The sequence below is a fragment of the Silurus meridionalis genome, chromosome 20 (assembly GCF_014805685.1).
Source record: "Silurus meridionalis isolate SWU-2019-XX chromosome 20, ASM1480568v1, whole genome shotgun sequence".
Lineage (NCBI taxonomy): Eukaryota > Metazoa > Chordata > Actinopteri > Siluriformes > Siluridae > Silurus > Silurus meridionalis.
This window is the reverse complement of record NC_060903.1, coordinates 3,397,462-3,412,062: the sequence shown is the minus strand read 5'-3', so window position 1 is coordinate 3,412,062 and position 14,601 is coordinate 3,397,462. Positions and strand designations below refer to the sequence as shown.

Sequence of the window (14,601 nt, the reverse complement as noted above, 5' to 3'; positions counted from 1 at the left end):
CTCGGCTGCTGTACGAGTCGAATAGGTTCTCGGCATGAGGAGCGTACGAATGAGAGATGAATGCAATGACATATTAAGCAGGCAAATTCAGTAAACACAGTCACTCACACACTCAAAAAAATACATTCTCTCTCTCTCTCTCTCTCTTTTTTTCTCTCACACACACACACACACACACACACACACTATTACAGCTGGCATTGGTTTATAACAGCTTTGAGACATGGTCGTTACCTTCTGAGCACGCTCACTCAGAAAGACAGCTGGTGTCAAGAACATAGAAAGCAGCAGCTTTTCCCCTCTTTTTCTTCCATTCCTTTCTTCATTTTCTCCTAACTTCTTGTATTCATTCATTTTCCTCCATTCCTTCTTTCCTATAATTTTTCCATTCTTTCATCCATTTCTCCTTCCTTCTTTCCTTCCTCTCTCAATGTTTCCTTCCTTTCTTCCTTCCTATCTTAATGTTTCCTTCCTTCCATCCTTCCTTCATTCCTTTCTTAATGTTTCCTTCCTTCCTTCCTTCCTTCCTTCCTTCCTTCCTTCCTTCCTTCCTTCCTTCTTCATGTTTTCTTTCACCCTTCCTTCATTCCTCTCTTAATGTTTCATTCTTTCTTCCTTCCTTCCTTCCTTTTACTCTTCATTGTTCCTCCATTCATACCATCCTACCTTTTACCTTCCTTCCTCACCTAATTTCCTTCTTTCCTTCCTTCCTTCCTTCCACTCTTCATTTTCCTCCATTCATCCTGTTCTTCCTTTACTACCTCCCTCACTTCATTCTCTTGTTTAGCCTTCCTTTCTTTCTTCCTTCTTTCCGTAATTTTTTCTTCCCTTCCTCTGTCCTACATTTCTCTCCCTTCCTTTTACTTTCCCTCGCTCCCTTCTTCCACCAATTTTTCCTCTATTTATTCCATTTTCCTCTTCTTTCCTCACTTCATTCTCCTTCCTTCCTCTCTTTTAAACTTCCTCCCCTCCTTGTTTTCTTCCATCTATTCTACTTAAATAATATTTCCTCTGTACATTCAAAATTTCTGCATCTCAACCATAAAAAACATGTTCCCTCTGTACTCTTCTTGTGTTTTAACGATACTGAAAAATATCTGAAAATGAATGAATTGCAGAAGTGAACAGGGAAATGAGCGGATAAGTGCACAAGCTGAACCCAGGACGCGAGTATTACAAGTGTGTTACTCATGGGAAATAAATAGTTCTTTTAAAAAATAAATAAATAAAGTAAAAACTAAATGAGAAACAAAAACACAATTCATTTCTATCAATTAAATACTGCACATAGCAAACATGTCATTTCCAAACGCGTTCAATATTTTCACATTTTCCTGTACTGAAATAAAAAACTGCTTTCATTCTCTTGTTTCTTTTAGGGTTAATTACCATTTTATTGACACCTTTAGTTAGGTCAAAAGTCCTGGGACACCTGACTTATGCCATATGAGGTTCTTCTCCAACTGGAACTGTGTGGGAGATCTTAAATGACCTTCAATAGAGCTCTGTTACTCTATTAAACACCTTTGGGGTTCATTAGAACATTGACTTCACACCAGGTCTTCTTACCTACATCAATACCTGACTTTACTAACACCCCTGTGAGATGATGAATCTCCACAAGCACACCCCAAATTATAATGGAACATCTTCCTAGAAGAGTGGAGAATAATATAACAGCAAATGAGGATTAAATGTGGAATAGGACGTTTAAAAAGCACATCCCAATCTTATGATCAGGTGTCCACAAATTTTTGTCCATATAGAGTATATCAGGATTCGTTTTACAGATACACACAAATCCAACTCTGAGCAGATGAGAAGATGTACAGATTATAACAAGGCAGGTAAGCATTTTTATATTGCACATGACTTTATTCTAAATTCACAGAATAATGACTTGTTCAGCTGCACTAATACTCCACACACACACACTTATTTCCGACCAAACGAGACTCAAAAGCACATGTAGAGAACACCGCAATGTTTATGCCGCCAAACAATTTACAGTAAGTACATGTTAAAAAAAAAAAAAAAGGAAAAATTATGATTGTCAGCAAAATTTTGGTTGTGTGACTCGAACAAGTGACATCAGACTTTGTAAAGAATCTTTAGCCCTAAATTTGTTTATTTGCAGTTTTCCGTTTTTTGTTTTTTTTCCCTTTATATATATATATATATATATATATATATATATATATATATATATATATATATATATATGGCAATATATATATAATTAACTCCCGAGTCTTTATGTAGTTGACATACTCTGTACTTGCGGCTGATAGTAAAATAATTTCTTTAAAAAAAAATTCTTTGACACCCACATTTGGTTATGGAGGTGTTGGCATTTTTTTTATAGGCGATGGAAAATATTTAGAGAACTTTTTTCTATGCACACTGAAAAGAAAAAAAAAAACAAAACGAAACGACACTATTATACAGATATCAAAAGACCGGATTTTGGCACTTCTTACTGTCGACGCTCGACGACGAAAACACTTTCTTTAAGAATAATGTAGAAATCTGTCGCACTTCGATTTCTAAATAACACGGAACACGACTGTAAAGTTGCAGAAGAGAAAAATATACCGCTTCATCCAAATCTCTGTAACAGTGTTGGGAAAGATGAATGAGGAACATGTCGACTGGATCTAATGGAATATATTTGAAATGTAAGAGCTATTTGATGTTCATGGAAGGAGTCTCCAGTTTTAGTGATTTATTATCAAGCGAGAGAAATAAACAGAGCAAGACAAAAAGAGTGAGACAGAGAAGGAGAGGGAGACAGAGAGAAAGCAAAAGTGAAAGAGAAAGCATGACAGAGAAAAACAGAAAGCAAGAAAGAAAGAGTGAGATCTAGAGAGAGAGAGAGAGAGAGAGAGACTGAGAGATAAAGTAAAAGAGAGAGAGAGAGAGAGAGAGAGAGAGAGAGAGAGAGAGAGAGAGAGAGAAACAGGAAAGACAGACAGATAGAGCAAGAGACCAAGACAAATTGACTGAGTAAGAGAGCAAGACAGACAGATAGAGAGAGAGAGAGAGAGAGAGAGAGAGAGAGAGAGAGAGAAAGAGAAAGAGTGAGACTAGATCTTGACAGAGAGAGAGAAACTAAGACAGAGAAAGAGAGTTAAAGAGAGAGACAGAAAGAGAGAGGCAGAGATAGAGATAGAAAGACTATGACCGAGATAGATAGAGTCAAATGGGTAATGGGTGAGTCAAAGAGGCAGAAAAAGACACACAGAAAGAAATAGAGAGGAAGTCTTCCACAACACTAAAAGTAACTCTAAATGGACAAAAATACAGGTCACATGTTCATTCAAAGAACACGTTCGAATCGGTAGCTAGCTTGCTGGCATGAAAGAGGAATAAAACACCCAGGGGACTGTTTTCGTGTCCCAGCAGCCCAGGAGTTTGATCTCTAACACTGCTGTAGGATTGAATTTTTAGTCCTGAAATAAAAAACATCGAATCCGGAATCTATCGACAAAAAGGCGATTATTCGGATCTCGGGGGTTTTATTTTTGGAATCGATTTCCAGTCGTTCAAAGACCCTCGAATGGATTGTGGACAAAATTCTTATTTTGTGTATATTTTCTGTATTGTGTGTTTTTTTTTTATAGACTGATATTGATAATTAGAAAGCCTCTTCAGCCTGTCCAGGAAACGAGACCCTGCAGTTAGAGCAGGGTTTTTTAATGAGACAGAGGGGGGAGTAGATCGAAGGGGCGGATTCAGAAGCTGGCTCGTCCAATCAGACGCTCAGGTTGGCAGGTTGAGGGTGGCACTCTCGGCCTGGGGGCTGGACATGCGTATCTGTGAGCTGCTCTTGCTCAGAATGGAGAGCTGCGTTCCCCCGTTCACGCCACTGCTCGCTAGCGAAGGGTGGCGCTGCTGCTTCAGATCCACAGCAAAGTACCTGTTCACCGTCCAGCTGCGCCATTTCCTCTTGATCTCTGACTGCACCTTCAGGCAGAAACTTGAAAAGGTCATTTTATTTAATGGACTCAGATGCAAGGGGGTCACACACTCTCCCACCTGCCCAAAAAAACCCACCCCTTCGCTATGACTCTCAGACGAGTGCAGAAAGCTAAAGGAAAACTCAGTCCTGAAACACACACCAGACTGAGAGAGAGACAGTGAGCAGCAAAGAAGATAAGAAAAAAAGAAAAAACAGAGGAAAGAAAAGAGACTTAGAGAAGGAATCAAGGACAGAAAAAGAATCAAGGACAGTGAGAAACAGGGAATGACACAAAGAGAGACACAAAGACACAGAGTGTGAGAGAGAGACAAAGAGAGAAAAAACAGGGAAAGACAAAAAGAGAGATAGAAAAGGAGTTAAAAACAGAAAGAGCAAAACTAGGAAAGACAAAGCGCGAGAGAGAGACACACAAAAAAAGGGAGACAAGGAAAGACCAAGAGAGGAGAGAGAGACACATAATGAGGGAAAGACAAAGAGAGAGCAAAACAGGGAGACACAAAGAGAAATAGACTGAGACACAGAACAGAATGTGTGAGCTCTCTCTCACACATTATCTGGCTTACTGTTTCTCTTTCAGTCTCTCGCTTTTTTCTCAATGAGAGACAGAAACAGGGAAAGACACAAAGAGAGATCGACTGAAACACTGTGTGAGAGAAACAAAACAAGGAAAAACACAAAAGAGAGACAGACAGAATAAGAGAAAGACACATAGAGGGAGGGAGAGAGAGCTCAGTGAGAGAAAAAATGGGAAAGATACAACCAAAGAGAGAGACAGAGAGACACGAAGACAAAGAGAGAGCAAAACAAAGAAAGACACAAACGGAGATAGAGAGAAACACACAGACAGTGAGAGGGAGACCTCCAAAGACACAAAAAAGAAACACATAGAGTGAGAGAAAGACATGGAAAAAGAGAGAGGCAAAGAGAAATCAGAAAAACACGAAGAAAGATGGACAGTAGGGGGAGAGACAGAGTGAGAAAAGGGAACTAGACAGTGAGAAACAAGAAAAGAGAGATAGAGACAGAAAGACAGTTTCTTTGCTGCTTTGAAATGAGGAAAAGAGGCTAAATCCTGCTAGCTACCACAATTACCTCAGACTCAAAAGGCATTTTGGGTAACGCAAAATCCTGTTTACGAACTTAAAAAAAGACCAAATTGGCGCCGTTTAACGAACCGATCTCACCGATATGATGTGTTTTCAGGGTGAATTTCTCCTTTATGCTAAAGGCCCTTCTGAAGTCTTGTTCTATTATCCAAAAAGATTTTAAAAAGCTATTTTTGTTGCTAAAAGTTAGCACTAGCATACAGTAAATGTAGCTATACTAGCATGCACAATTCGCTAGTCATCATCATGGACGCCATGATATGAGAAGACAAAGGTGTCAAAATCATGATGGTTATTGTATGCCAAGTTTAATACAAGTACAATATTCAAAGGCCACACACACAAACACACACACACACACACACACACACACACACACACACACACACACACACACACATATACATACCTCCCCATTCAGGAAGCAGTAGAGCACGGCCACCACGAAACCCTGGAGAGAAAAAGCAATAATACAGTTGGTCTTGGGAAACTGAGAAACTGTGAGAACTCCAGCACATCCCCGTTCACACCATCACTCCTCTGTGTAACTGTGATATTACTTTCACACTGAATCATAACCAGCTCTCCAAATAAAAGAGACTTTCACTATAAAAAGCAGGACGGGTTTTCTTTCGAACCTGCTGCGCCATTTACTGTACTGTAACTGTAAGCTAGCTGTAGTTGTTGTTTCTTTCAAGCAGCTTTAATAAATAATTGATCATCTAAATGAGGGTGTGAGGTGGGTCAGGATTACGACATGAACTACAGGTTCTCATCAGACACGGCACTGTTCATACGATATGTGTATATATGTATTTAATTATGTACATTGCAAATCAATTTATTCATTGATTGCAGTTGTTGCCCAATGGTTGCCACAACCAGTTAATTAGGTTTGGGGGCAATTACTTTTTCACACAGGGCCAGGCAGCTTTGAACAAGTTTATTTTTTCCCTTACTAAATAAAATTGTCATTGAAAAAGTGCATTTTGTAAAAAAAAAAAAAAAAAAAAAAAAAAAAAGAATTGGGTGTATTATTACAATTTGCTTGATGATCTGGATCATTAGGAAGGGGGCAAAAACTTTTTCACAGCATTGTGTGTGTGTGTGTGTGTGTGTGTGTGTGTGTGTGTGTGTGTGTGTGTGTGTGTGTAAAAATAAATAAATAAATAAATAGGTTCTGGTCTTTGATGTTTAAAGTGTTTGTATATCCTGTATGTGTGAATGAATGAAATCTGTGATTGGTATCTTTTATATATATATTTAATATAACAACATTAAAACACTATATTTATTGATATGCACAATAAATAAAACAACAAATTAAACAATAAATAAACTATTTATATTAAAATAGTTAGTGAAATATTTTTTAGATTATTATTATTATTTTAGGTAAATAAAACTTATTATTAAAATATAAAAGTTATTATTAAAATAATATAAATTATATATATAAATCCTTGTTTTGACGTTATTTAGTTCTATATGTTTTTCATGGAAATGTTATTAAATAATACGTTAATTACATTTCTTTTGCTTTCCATTATTTTTTATTCAACTTTACATTTTATATAATCTGTTGGCTAAAAGAGAGAAGGAAAGTAATGTCAGACTTAAAGAATCAAATATGTCCCAATTTAATTGAGCTTTTAATTTAATTTCCTAAACTTTTTTATACATTTTGTGAAATATTTTGCATTTAAGGATTTCAATCATATATTTCTAATTCTATGATTAATATAGACACACAAAAAAATAAATAAATAAATCAGCCAATTAATTGATTCATTCATTTATATTAAAATATTTCTATACTTATTATATATCAAATAATGATGTTCATTTGGTTTCTTGTTTATACATTAAGGATAATTTCATATCATTGTCATTTCTTGCTCTTTTATTCTATACTTAATGTATTATATTGCTGAAGAAAAATAAATAAATAAAAAGGACAAAATAAATAAAGTATGAATAAAAGCAGGTCTCAACGGCGTTTACCTGGAATGAGCCGAGTCCGAGCTCGAACACCAGCCTCTCCCGCTTACTGACTTCTTCTGGGGAAAAGGCGAACACGGTGTAGTGGATCCCAAACAGAGGGATAAGCAACAGAGTGGAGCGAGCCAACCTCCTGTTAACACACACACACACACACACACACACACACACACACACACACACACACACACACACACACACACACACATAAGTTGGCACACACTCCTGAAATGACTCAATTCACAGATAATACAATGTAGCTGAATCAGTAATGGTCAGAATGATTAGTTATAGTCTTCTGAATCGAACACTGAAGTGTCTATTGAAAAAGATCATGTGACATACAGTACACATTATATTTCAAGGTTATTTTTTTATGTTCGCTGTATTTATAAAGATTTATAATATCATTGTAAAAACGATTTCACGGTTTGAGCTTTTGCCCAAAACCACACATACACACACACACACACACACACACACACACACACACACACACACACACACACATATATACACACACTGAAACATAGAAAACATATGTATTCCCAAAGTGTCTACGTTTTTCTGTGGAAATGGATTCACTGACACAAAGACCCAAAGAATTGATTTCCACAGTCATTCAAAGTGTCCAAATCGTTCATGAATCGCCCTCAATGGCTGAAATGGAGAATTCCAGAACCCAGAAATCCACATTAAACATGAACGTAGCTCAAAAGCGATCTTTCTTAGCACTGAAGCTAACACTGGAGCAGTGCATAAGTAAGTGCATCCGGGTTTTTGGTATAATTATTATTATTTTTTTCCCAGATAAATGTCTAAAAACCTCATTTCTACCCGCCCTAATTAAATGTACTTACCTAAGTGACCTTTTCTTTTCAATATGAATATCTTAGATGTCAAATAAGTAGTTTGATTTAACAAACTACACTTTATGGACAAACGTTTGTAGACACCTGACAATAAGATTGGTATGTAGATTCCACATTAAGTTCACATTTGCTCTTAGAATAACCTCCACTCTTTTGGGAAGATGTTCCATTAGATTTTGGAGTGTGCTTATGGGGATTTGTCGAGATCCCTTCCACCACTAGGGTGTTAGTAAAGTCAGGTACTGATGTTGGTGAATTAAAACGAATTTTACATTTAAACATGTTCAATAGGTTTGAACACAGAGATCTGTGGCAGGAGATCTTCCACCCGCATGCAATCCATGTAAAGAATATCTTCTTTTAACAAAACGATGGGTGTGCCTCCAACTTTTTTGGGGGAAGAACCACATATGACTGGAAAAGTCATGTGTCACAATACTTTTGTCCGAGTGTATTATTGCTAGATAAATGATTTCAAAGAAAAAAAAGCTAGAATACAACCGAAAAATAATTTTGTCAATTTAAATATAGCATAACATTTTAAAGAAATGAAATACAATTTGAGAGTAGTTTCTGTCATGGTGTGTGTGTGTGTGTGTGTGTGTAAGTGTGTGTGTTTCAGATAGATGACTATATATCAATTAGCAACACAATAATGTGCATTCACAGATGCAGGTAGTCTCCTACTTACGATGGAGATGCGTATCGTAAATTAAAACCCCATTGTAACTTGAAAATATCGTAATCTAGACCTGGTCTAGCCTACCCAGGAGTCTTACACAATAGTGATCAGTATCGGGTAGTATACTGTCATTTGTTAACAATTTTACAAATTACAGTACATAATTTAGCAAAACAGAGCAATTGACAGTACCATAATGTATAAACTATATAGTACAAATATATATTTGGCAGCAGACGCGTAGACGAGCGCCGGTTTGCGACTGGAAGGCGGAGCCTACTCTGTTACATTTGCCTGCCTCGCGAAACGTCAAATATTTTCACAATTTTGTCTTATCGTCATCGTAAGATCGAATAATCACAAGTCAATCCAAATTAACTAGTGGGACATTTGTATATAGCCTGTATACCTGGAGACAGGAGATGTCTGAATATCCTCCACAATAATTACTGTTCATGTTACTACATGTTATCACAACAAACCTTCAGTTACTGTTTCAATAGAACAATCGGATGTCCATTGTGATTAAAGCTGACATCGGATATCGAATTCATGATGATGAAGATGAATTCATGATGATGAAGATGAATTCATGCAGGTAGCTTGAATATTGCTGCTGATGGTTAATCACACGGGCATTAAACATACACAAAGACACACACACTCACAAATGTACACACACATGTATACACACACACACACACACACACACACACACACACACACACACACACACTTACAGGGTGATGGTAGAAAGCTCTGACATCCTGCACGAATGCTGGACAGCCTGTGCGGGCTCACTGAAGCATTTCTGAGCACAGCTGCTAAACACGACAAAGACAACACAACAGACACACACCTCTTTAGGACAAAATGTACACACACGTGCGCACACTCTCACACAGTCAGATAACCCTTACACTCTTACACACGTGAAAGTACAAAACAATTCACGTTGCTAGATAAGCATGAGTCTCCATAAATTCAGCAACACGCACACACACACGCACACACACACACACACACACACACACTTGTTTTTTTATCATTGTAAGGTCTTTCCACTTAAACTCTTAATCTTTTCCTACACTGAATCTACTCATCTAAAAATCCTGACCCACTCACTTTCTCCATTCACTCATTGCACCCCAATCAAATCTACACAGCAGGTTGCCAGTGCCTGAACCATGAAAAATCAGCCAATCAGGCCCCTTAAAGCTACACACAGTGTGCATGAGTGTGTATGGGAAACATGTTGCTATGGTGACCGAGGCAGGCTTGCTTACAGGTAAATGCTGGACTCGTTCCCTCCGACATCTGGTGATTGCAGCTTCTGGACGAGGATGATGATGATCCCAATGAAGAGCACAAAGTTAATCTGATGGGAAAAGAAAAAAAAAAGAGTCAGTGCTGCAGAGCAACTCAAAAGTTTGTACACCCCTGATATGGATTATAATGGTTTAATGTTGAATTCTCGATTCTTGGTTTGACGTATATCAGGTAAAAGTATATATAAACCTTGTTTCCATAGTAACAACTAACACAAGGCCTTATTGTGGGCACACACTTTCACCAGATTACAGAGTACAGGTGTGCCCAGTTACACACACAACTACACACACTTACACCCACACTCACACATACACACAATTTAAAGGACCTTCTTCCAGGAAAACAAATTAAATTAAATTGAATTGAATTAAATATTAAAAACAAAAATTTTATTTACATTTTTTTTAAATATTAATATATAATTTCATTTAATTTACATTTATTAATTTTTTTTGTCTTATTTTTAAACCACATAGAGTCATATATCTAAATTACAAGGTTAACTTCAAATAAAGTTCAAATATTTTGAAAATAAATTCGTAGCAATATGGCATCAAAGTTGGTAATGTTTTGAGAAAAAACAGATTTGCGAGAAACGTTGCTAAATAAAATGGATGTAGAGGATCCAAATAAAGTGGTGTTTGTGGAGTTTGTCCAGTTCTGCCATTTTTCTTCGCCAGTAATTCATGGTGTGGCAATTGCTAAACTTTTCATTCTCGTTATTTCGACTTCATTCGCAAAATTTTATGACTTTATTGTCGTACTGCTATGATTTTATTCTCGTAAATTTGAATTTTTTTATTGCATTGCCAGATTTTTCTTTTTTAATTAAACTTCTATACCTACCATAATTGAAGCAACAACAGGTCCCTTGATGACCCACCAGAGGGCAGTGTTTTCATTCATATCCCAGCAGCTGCAATAAAACGAGCGATCAAATATATTTAAGCAGAATTTCGTTATCTTCCAGCCACCATTTTAACTTTAAAGAGCAAAAAGAATAAAGCAGTGGGAAATTCCTCTTGGATTTTCCTGAAACGTACCCCGAGTCATCAAAGTGCAGCCGGAGAACCGCCCATATAGTCACGCAAATAGTTGGAGTTCCTGTTCAACAGAGAAGACAGTGAAGAAAACTTAAGAATGCTTTATAAATGTATTGTTGATTAGACTTCATTACTTCATATTCATGCACGTAAATAAGGCCCAATAGGAGAGCCATTAGCAAACAAAGAACATGGTGTGAGGTTAAAAAGCCATGCGTCCTACCCCAGCCGATGACGGTGTACCAGTAAAAGTATCTCCTCTCCGGGAAGAAGGTCTCCACCAGCAGGGTGAAGAGATACAGGCCCTCGATGAACAGCCAGAAGTAGTTGGACATGACACAGTAATGGAAGAACACCATCACCGCCTTACACCCAACCTGGAGGCCATTTTCTCGAGTTAGTGAAAATAACAAGCGTGTATTTCCACTTATGTAAAATATAAGGACAAATGTATTGGGACTCCTGACTTTCCAAGCTGTATGTGGTTCTTCCCCAAATTTCACCCCAAAGTTGGAGAAACACAATTGTATTAGATGTGTTTGGTGGCAGCAGCATTAAACATTGCCTTTTGCTGATCAAATAACGCATACAAATCTTATATTTCCATGACTGGGTAAAAACATCATCCGACAGATGTAGCTGAGGCTGAAAAAGATCAACTTTCAGCACCCACCATGATGACAGTACTGAAAACCGCATGCTATAGTTTATTCCAATTAATTCATATTTTATTTAGGCCACGCCCATTTTGGGTTAAAATTCAGGACGGGAACTGGGGGTGGGGGGGGGGGGTTGTTTGGTGGGTAAAGAGACGCCTGGCATTGTTGTGTATGTTTTCAAATTTAATAATAATAATGTGCACATGTATATATATATATATATATATATATATATATATATATATATATATATATATATTTACTGTACACATATACACACTATGGACTATAATAGTTATAGAAAAGTTATACTCCATCGCTACCACACATTTCTCTTACATGATCGAAGTGACAAGTTCTCACCGTGTGGACGAAACAGTGGTCGCTGTCCTCCTCGGCGTACAGAACCCCGTCTTTAATGAAGACCGAGATGGCTCTCAGGATGAACGACACAAACAGGTTCATGTGGATAAAGTTCCTGGTGCAGTGGAGCTTCCTGTCAGAGCCACATGTAGGGAATAAAATTTAAGTCTTTCTGAATGACAGTGTCTGCGTTAAGGACTCGCAGAGGCAGAGAGAATAACATCATGTACGTGTAAAGAACTCTCGGCCGGGGTCGCAGCGCATTTCATTGCGTCTCCGGCCGCAGTGAGCAGAATCAAATCAGAATCACGTCGGAACAGAGGGGAGGCTGGAGAAAAATAAATAAATAAATAAATGGGCCGGCTTCCAAATGGCAGCTTCGAAAATGCAATTTCCACTGCAGGAAAATCGAAGCTAAAATGGGATTGAGCCCTGGAGCCATTCTCCCCAGTCCCTGCTATATATAAGATGTGATTAAGGCTTAGCAGAGCTTTTACTGACCTGAACCTGCAGAGGATGACCATGGCGATGGTGAGGGATACCAGAGACGTGCTGTAGCCCACTGTGTACAGAGCTTTCACTGACGGGTAGTACATATCCTGCATTAACAGGAAGCAGCAAAGAGTAGCTTAGAGCCCTCAGTACTGAAATCGCTATTCACACCTCAGACGTAAGTAACATACACAATATGGGCAAATGTATTGGGGCACCTGACTTGTCCAGCCATATGTGGTTTCCTTCTTCAAAATATTTATTACCAAAAAGTCTATACAAGATGCCTTTATTTAATTTGGCACACTATTCAATTTAAGCTCTGCTTTTCGGTCCGTATTTTCATTTATATCTCATTTAGCATTTTAAATCTATCTATCTATCTATCTATCTATCTATCTATCTATCTATCTATCTATCTATCTATCTGTCTGTCTGTCTGTCTGTCTGTCTGTCTGTCTGTCTGTCTGTCTGTCTGTCTGTCTGTCTGCTAGATGTTAGACAGACAAACAGTTAGAAACAAGTCAACTATCTGAAAGCAAGAAAATGAACGTAACCCGATTTTGAACGTGTGCAACTATTTTTTCATTTTCATTTCAATCAAAACCCACCGGATTAGTGGTGTTCTCCTCAGACAGGCAGGCTTCCACGTAATGAGGGTAAGTCTCAGACCAACCATCCTCTGTACAGTTCCGACTGATCTTCCCAAGACCTGGCAACCAGAAACATAGCCCCAGTACTCACTGCCACACATTTAGTAGTTATCACAGTTTTCAATACTGATATATAAAATATATGCCAAAGTATTTAACTTTCCTTCATTAAAAAAAAAAAAAAAACGACTCACCTTCCTCAGGACTCATGAACTCAAAGAGCTCGGGGCAGCTGACCACCACGATCTCGCCCACGCTCGCCGCCTGCCAACACGTCAAGTTATCCCACTCCCAAGCGCAACCTGGGAGAGAACAAAACAACACTGTGGAATTAAATGGCATATGCCTGGCAACCCTTTTAGGGTTGTGCAGTGAATTTGAGTTGTTTAGAGTTGTGTTGATGTTTGAGAAAATGTGCCACATGACAATACAAGTGAATTTAGACACATTTTGTACAGAGCATCCTTCACTTTTTCAATGTAATTTGCTTTAACAAATACTTTAAACAGTAAGGTAAAACAGTGAGGAATTGAATGATCTTATGGAATGATCTATCAATAAGATCATTGTAAATCACTGTAGATAAGGGAATCTGCCAATTGTCATAAAAATGTAAACACCAATCCGGTTCAATTGATTTTTATTTGTATAGCGCTTTTGACAATAGACATTGTATAAAAGCACAACAATGTATACGTTTGTTCCTTGTAATTGTAAGTTTGTCTCTAATAAGCAATAAATTGGCAACTGTGGCAAGTAACACAAGAAAAACTCCCTGAGATGGCATGTGGAAGAAAACTTGAGATTAACCAGATTCAAAAGAGAACCCATCCTCATCTCGGTGGTACCGAATCTCGGTGGTCCATTCATTAATGTTCCATCAGGTAACCTCAGAAACGTCCTGACAAATTGTCAGAGTGCACCAGAGGGTAAAATTCTTTGTGGAACTAAATATCAGAGGATTTCATTTTCCAAGACTTCTCAAGAATTTCTCAAGAAAGCCCTCTTTTTTAAAGGTCTATCAATGTACAATATGTGTTGGAAGGTGGTAGCTCAATTGTTAAGATGCTGGGCTTCTGATCTGAAGATCGTGAGGTCAAGCACCAGACACCACTAAGCCACTAAGGTGGTGGCTCAACGGTTTAAGGCATTGGACTTCAAATCTGAAGGTCACAGGTTCAAATTCCACCACCACCAACCTGCCTCCACTGGGCCTTTGAGCAAGGCCCTTAACCCTGCACCCTCCCCTGCACAGTTGTAAGTCGGATAAGGGTGCCTGCCAAGTGCCATAAACACCTCTTCTGGGTGCTTGAGATCCCTAGATTTTTATCCTGATCTTCCATTTAATCATCCACCATTAACACCAAGTACCCCTTGCAGAACCCAAAATCCAGGTGCTGGAGTTAATCATGATCC

The 14,601-nt window shown here is 38.0% G+C and overlaps 1 protein-coding gene across 7 annotated transcripts in view; it reads right to left on the bottom strand.

Moving 5' to 3' along the window:
- Nucleotides 1–3,587: 3,587 nt before the first annotated feature.
- The window catches only part of adcyap1r1a (adenylate cyclase activating polypeptide 1a (pituitary) receptor type I), a 28,396-nt gene continuing 17,382 nt past the window's right edge, over nt 3,588–14,601 (bottom strand). For 2 of the 7 annotated variants that reach the window (XM_046877140.1, XM_046877141.1), the window contains exons 4-15: nt 13,380–13,487; nt 13,144–13,244; nt 12,542–12,639; nt 12,041–12,173; nt 11,242–11,395; nt 11,019–11,079; nt 10,822–10,891; nt 9,930–10,021; nt 9,384–9,467; nt 7,093–7,222; nt 5,498–5,539; nt 3,588–3,979 (exon numbers count right to left, since the gene is read on the bottom strand). In XM_046877140.1, coding sequence (XP_046733096.1) covers nt 3,755–3,979; nt 5,498–5,539; nt 7,093–7,222; nt 9,384–9,467; nt 9,930–10,021; nt 10,822–10,891; nt 11,019–11,079; nt 11,242–11,395; nt 12,041–12,173; nt 12,542–12,639; nt 13,144–13,244; nt 13,380–13,487 — 1,298 coding nt within the window. In that variant the 3' untranslated portion in view covers nt 3,588–3,754. The remainder of the gene's footprint in view (nt 3,980–5,497; nt 5,540–7,092; nt 7,223–9,383; nt 9,468–9,929; nt 10,022–10,821; nt 10,892–11,018; nt 11,080–11,241; nt 11,396–12,040; nt 12,174–12,541; nt 12,640–13,143; nt 13,245–13,379; nt 13,488–14,601) is intronic. The other 5 variants (XM_046877142.1, XM_046877144.1, XM_046877143.1 and 2 more) reach the window with 5 other exon arrangements.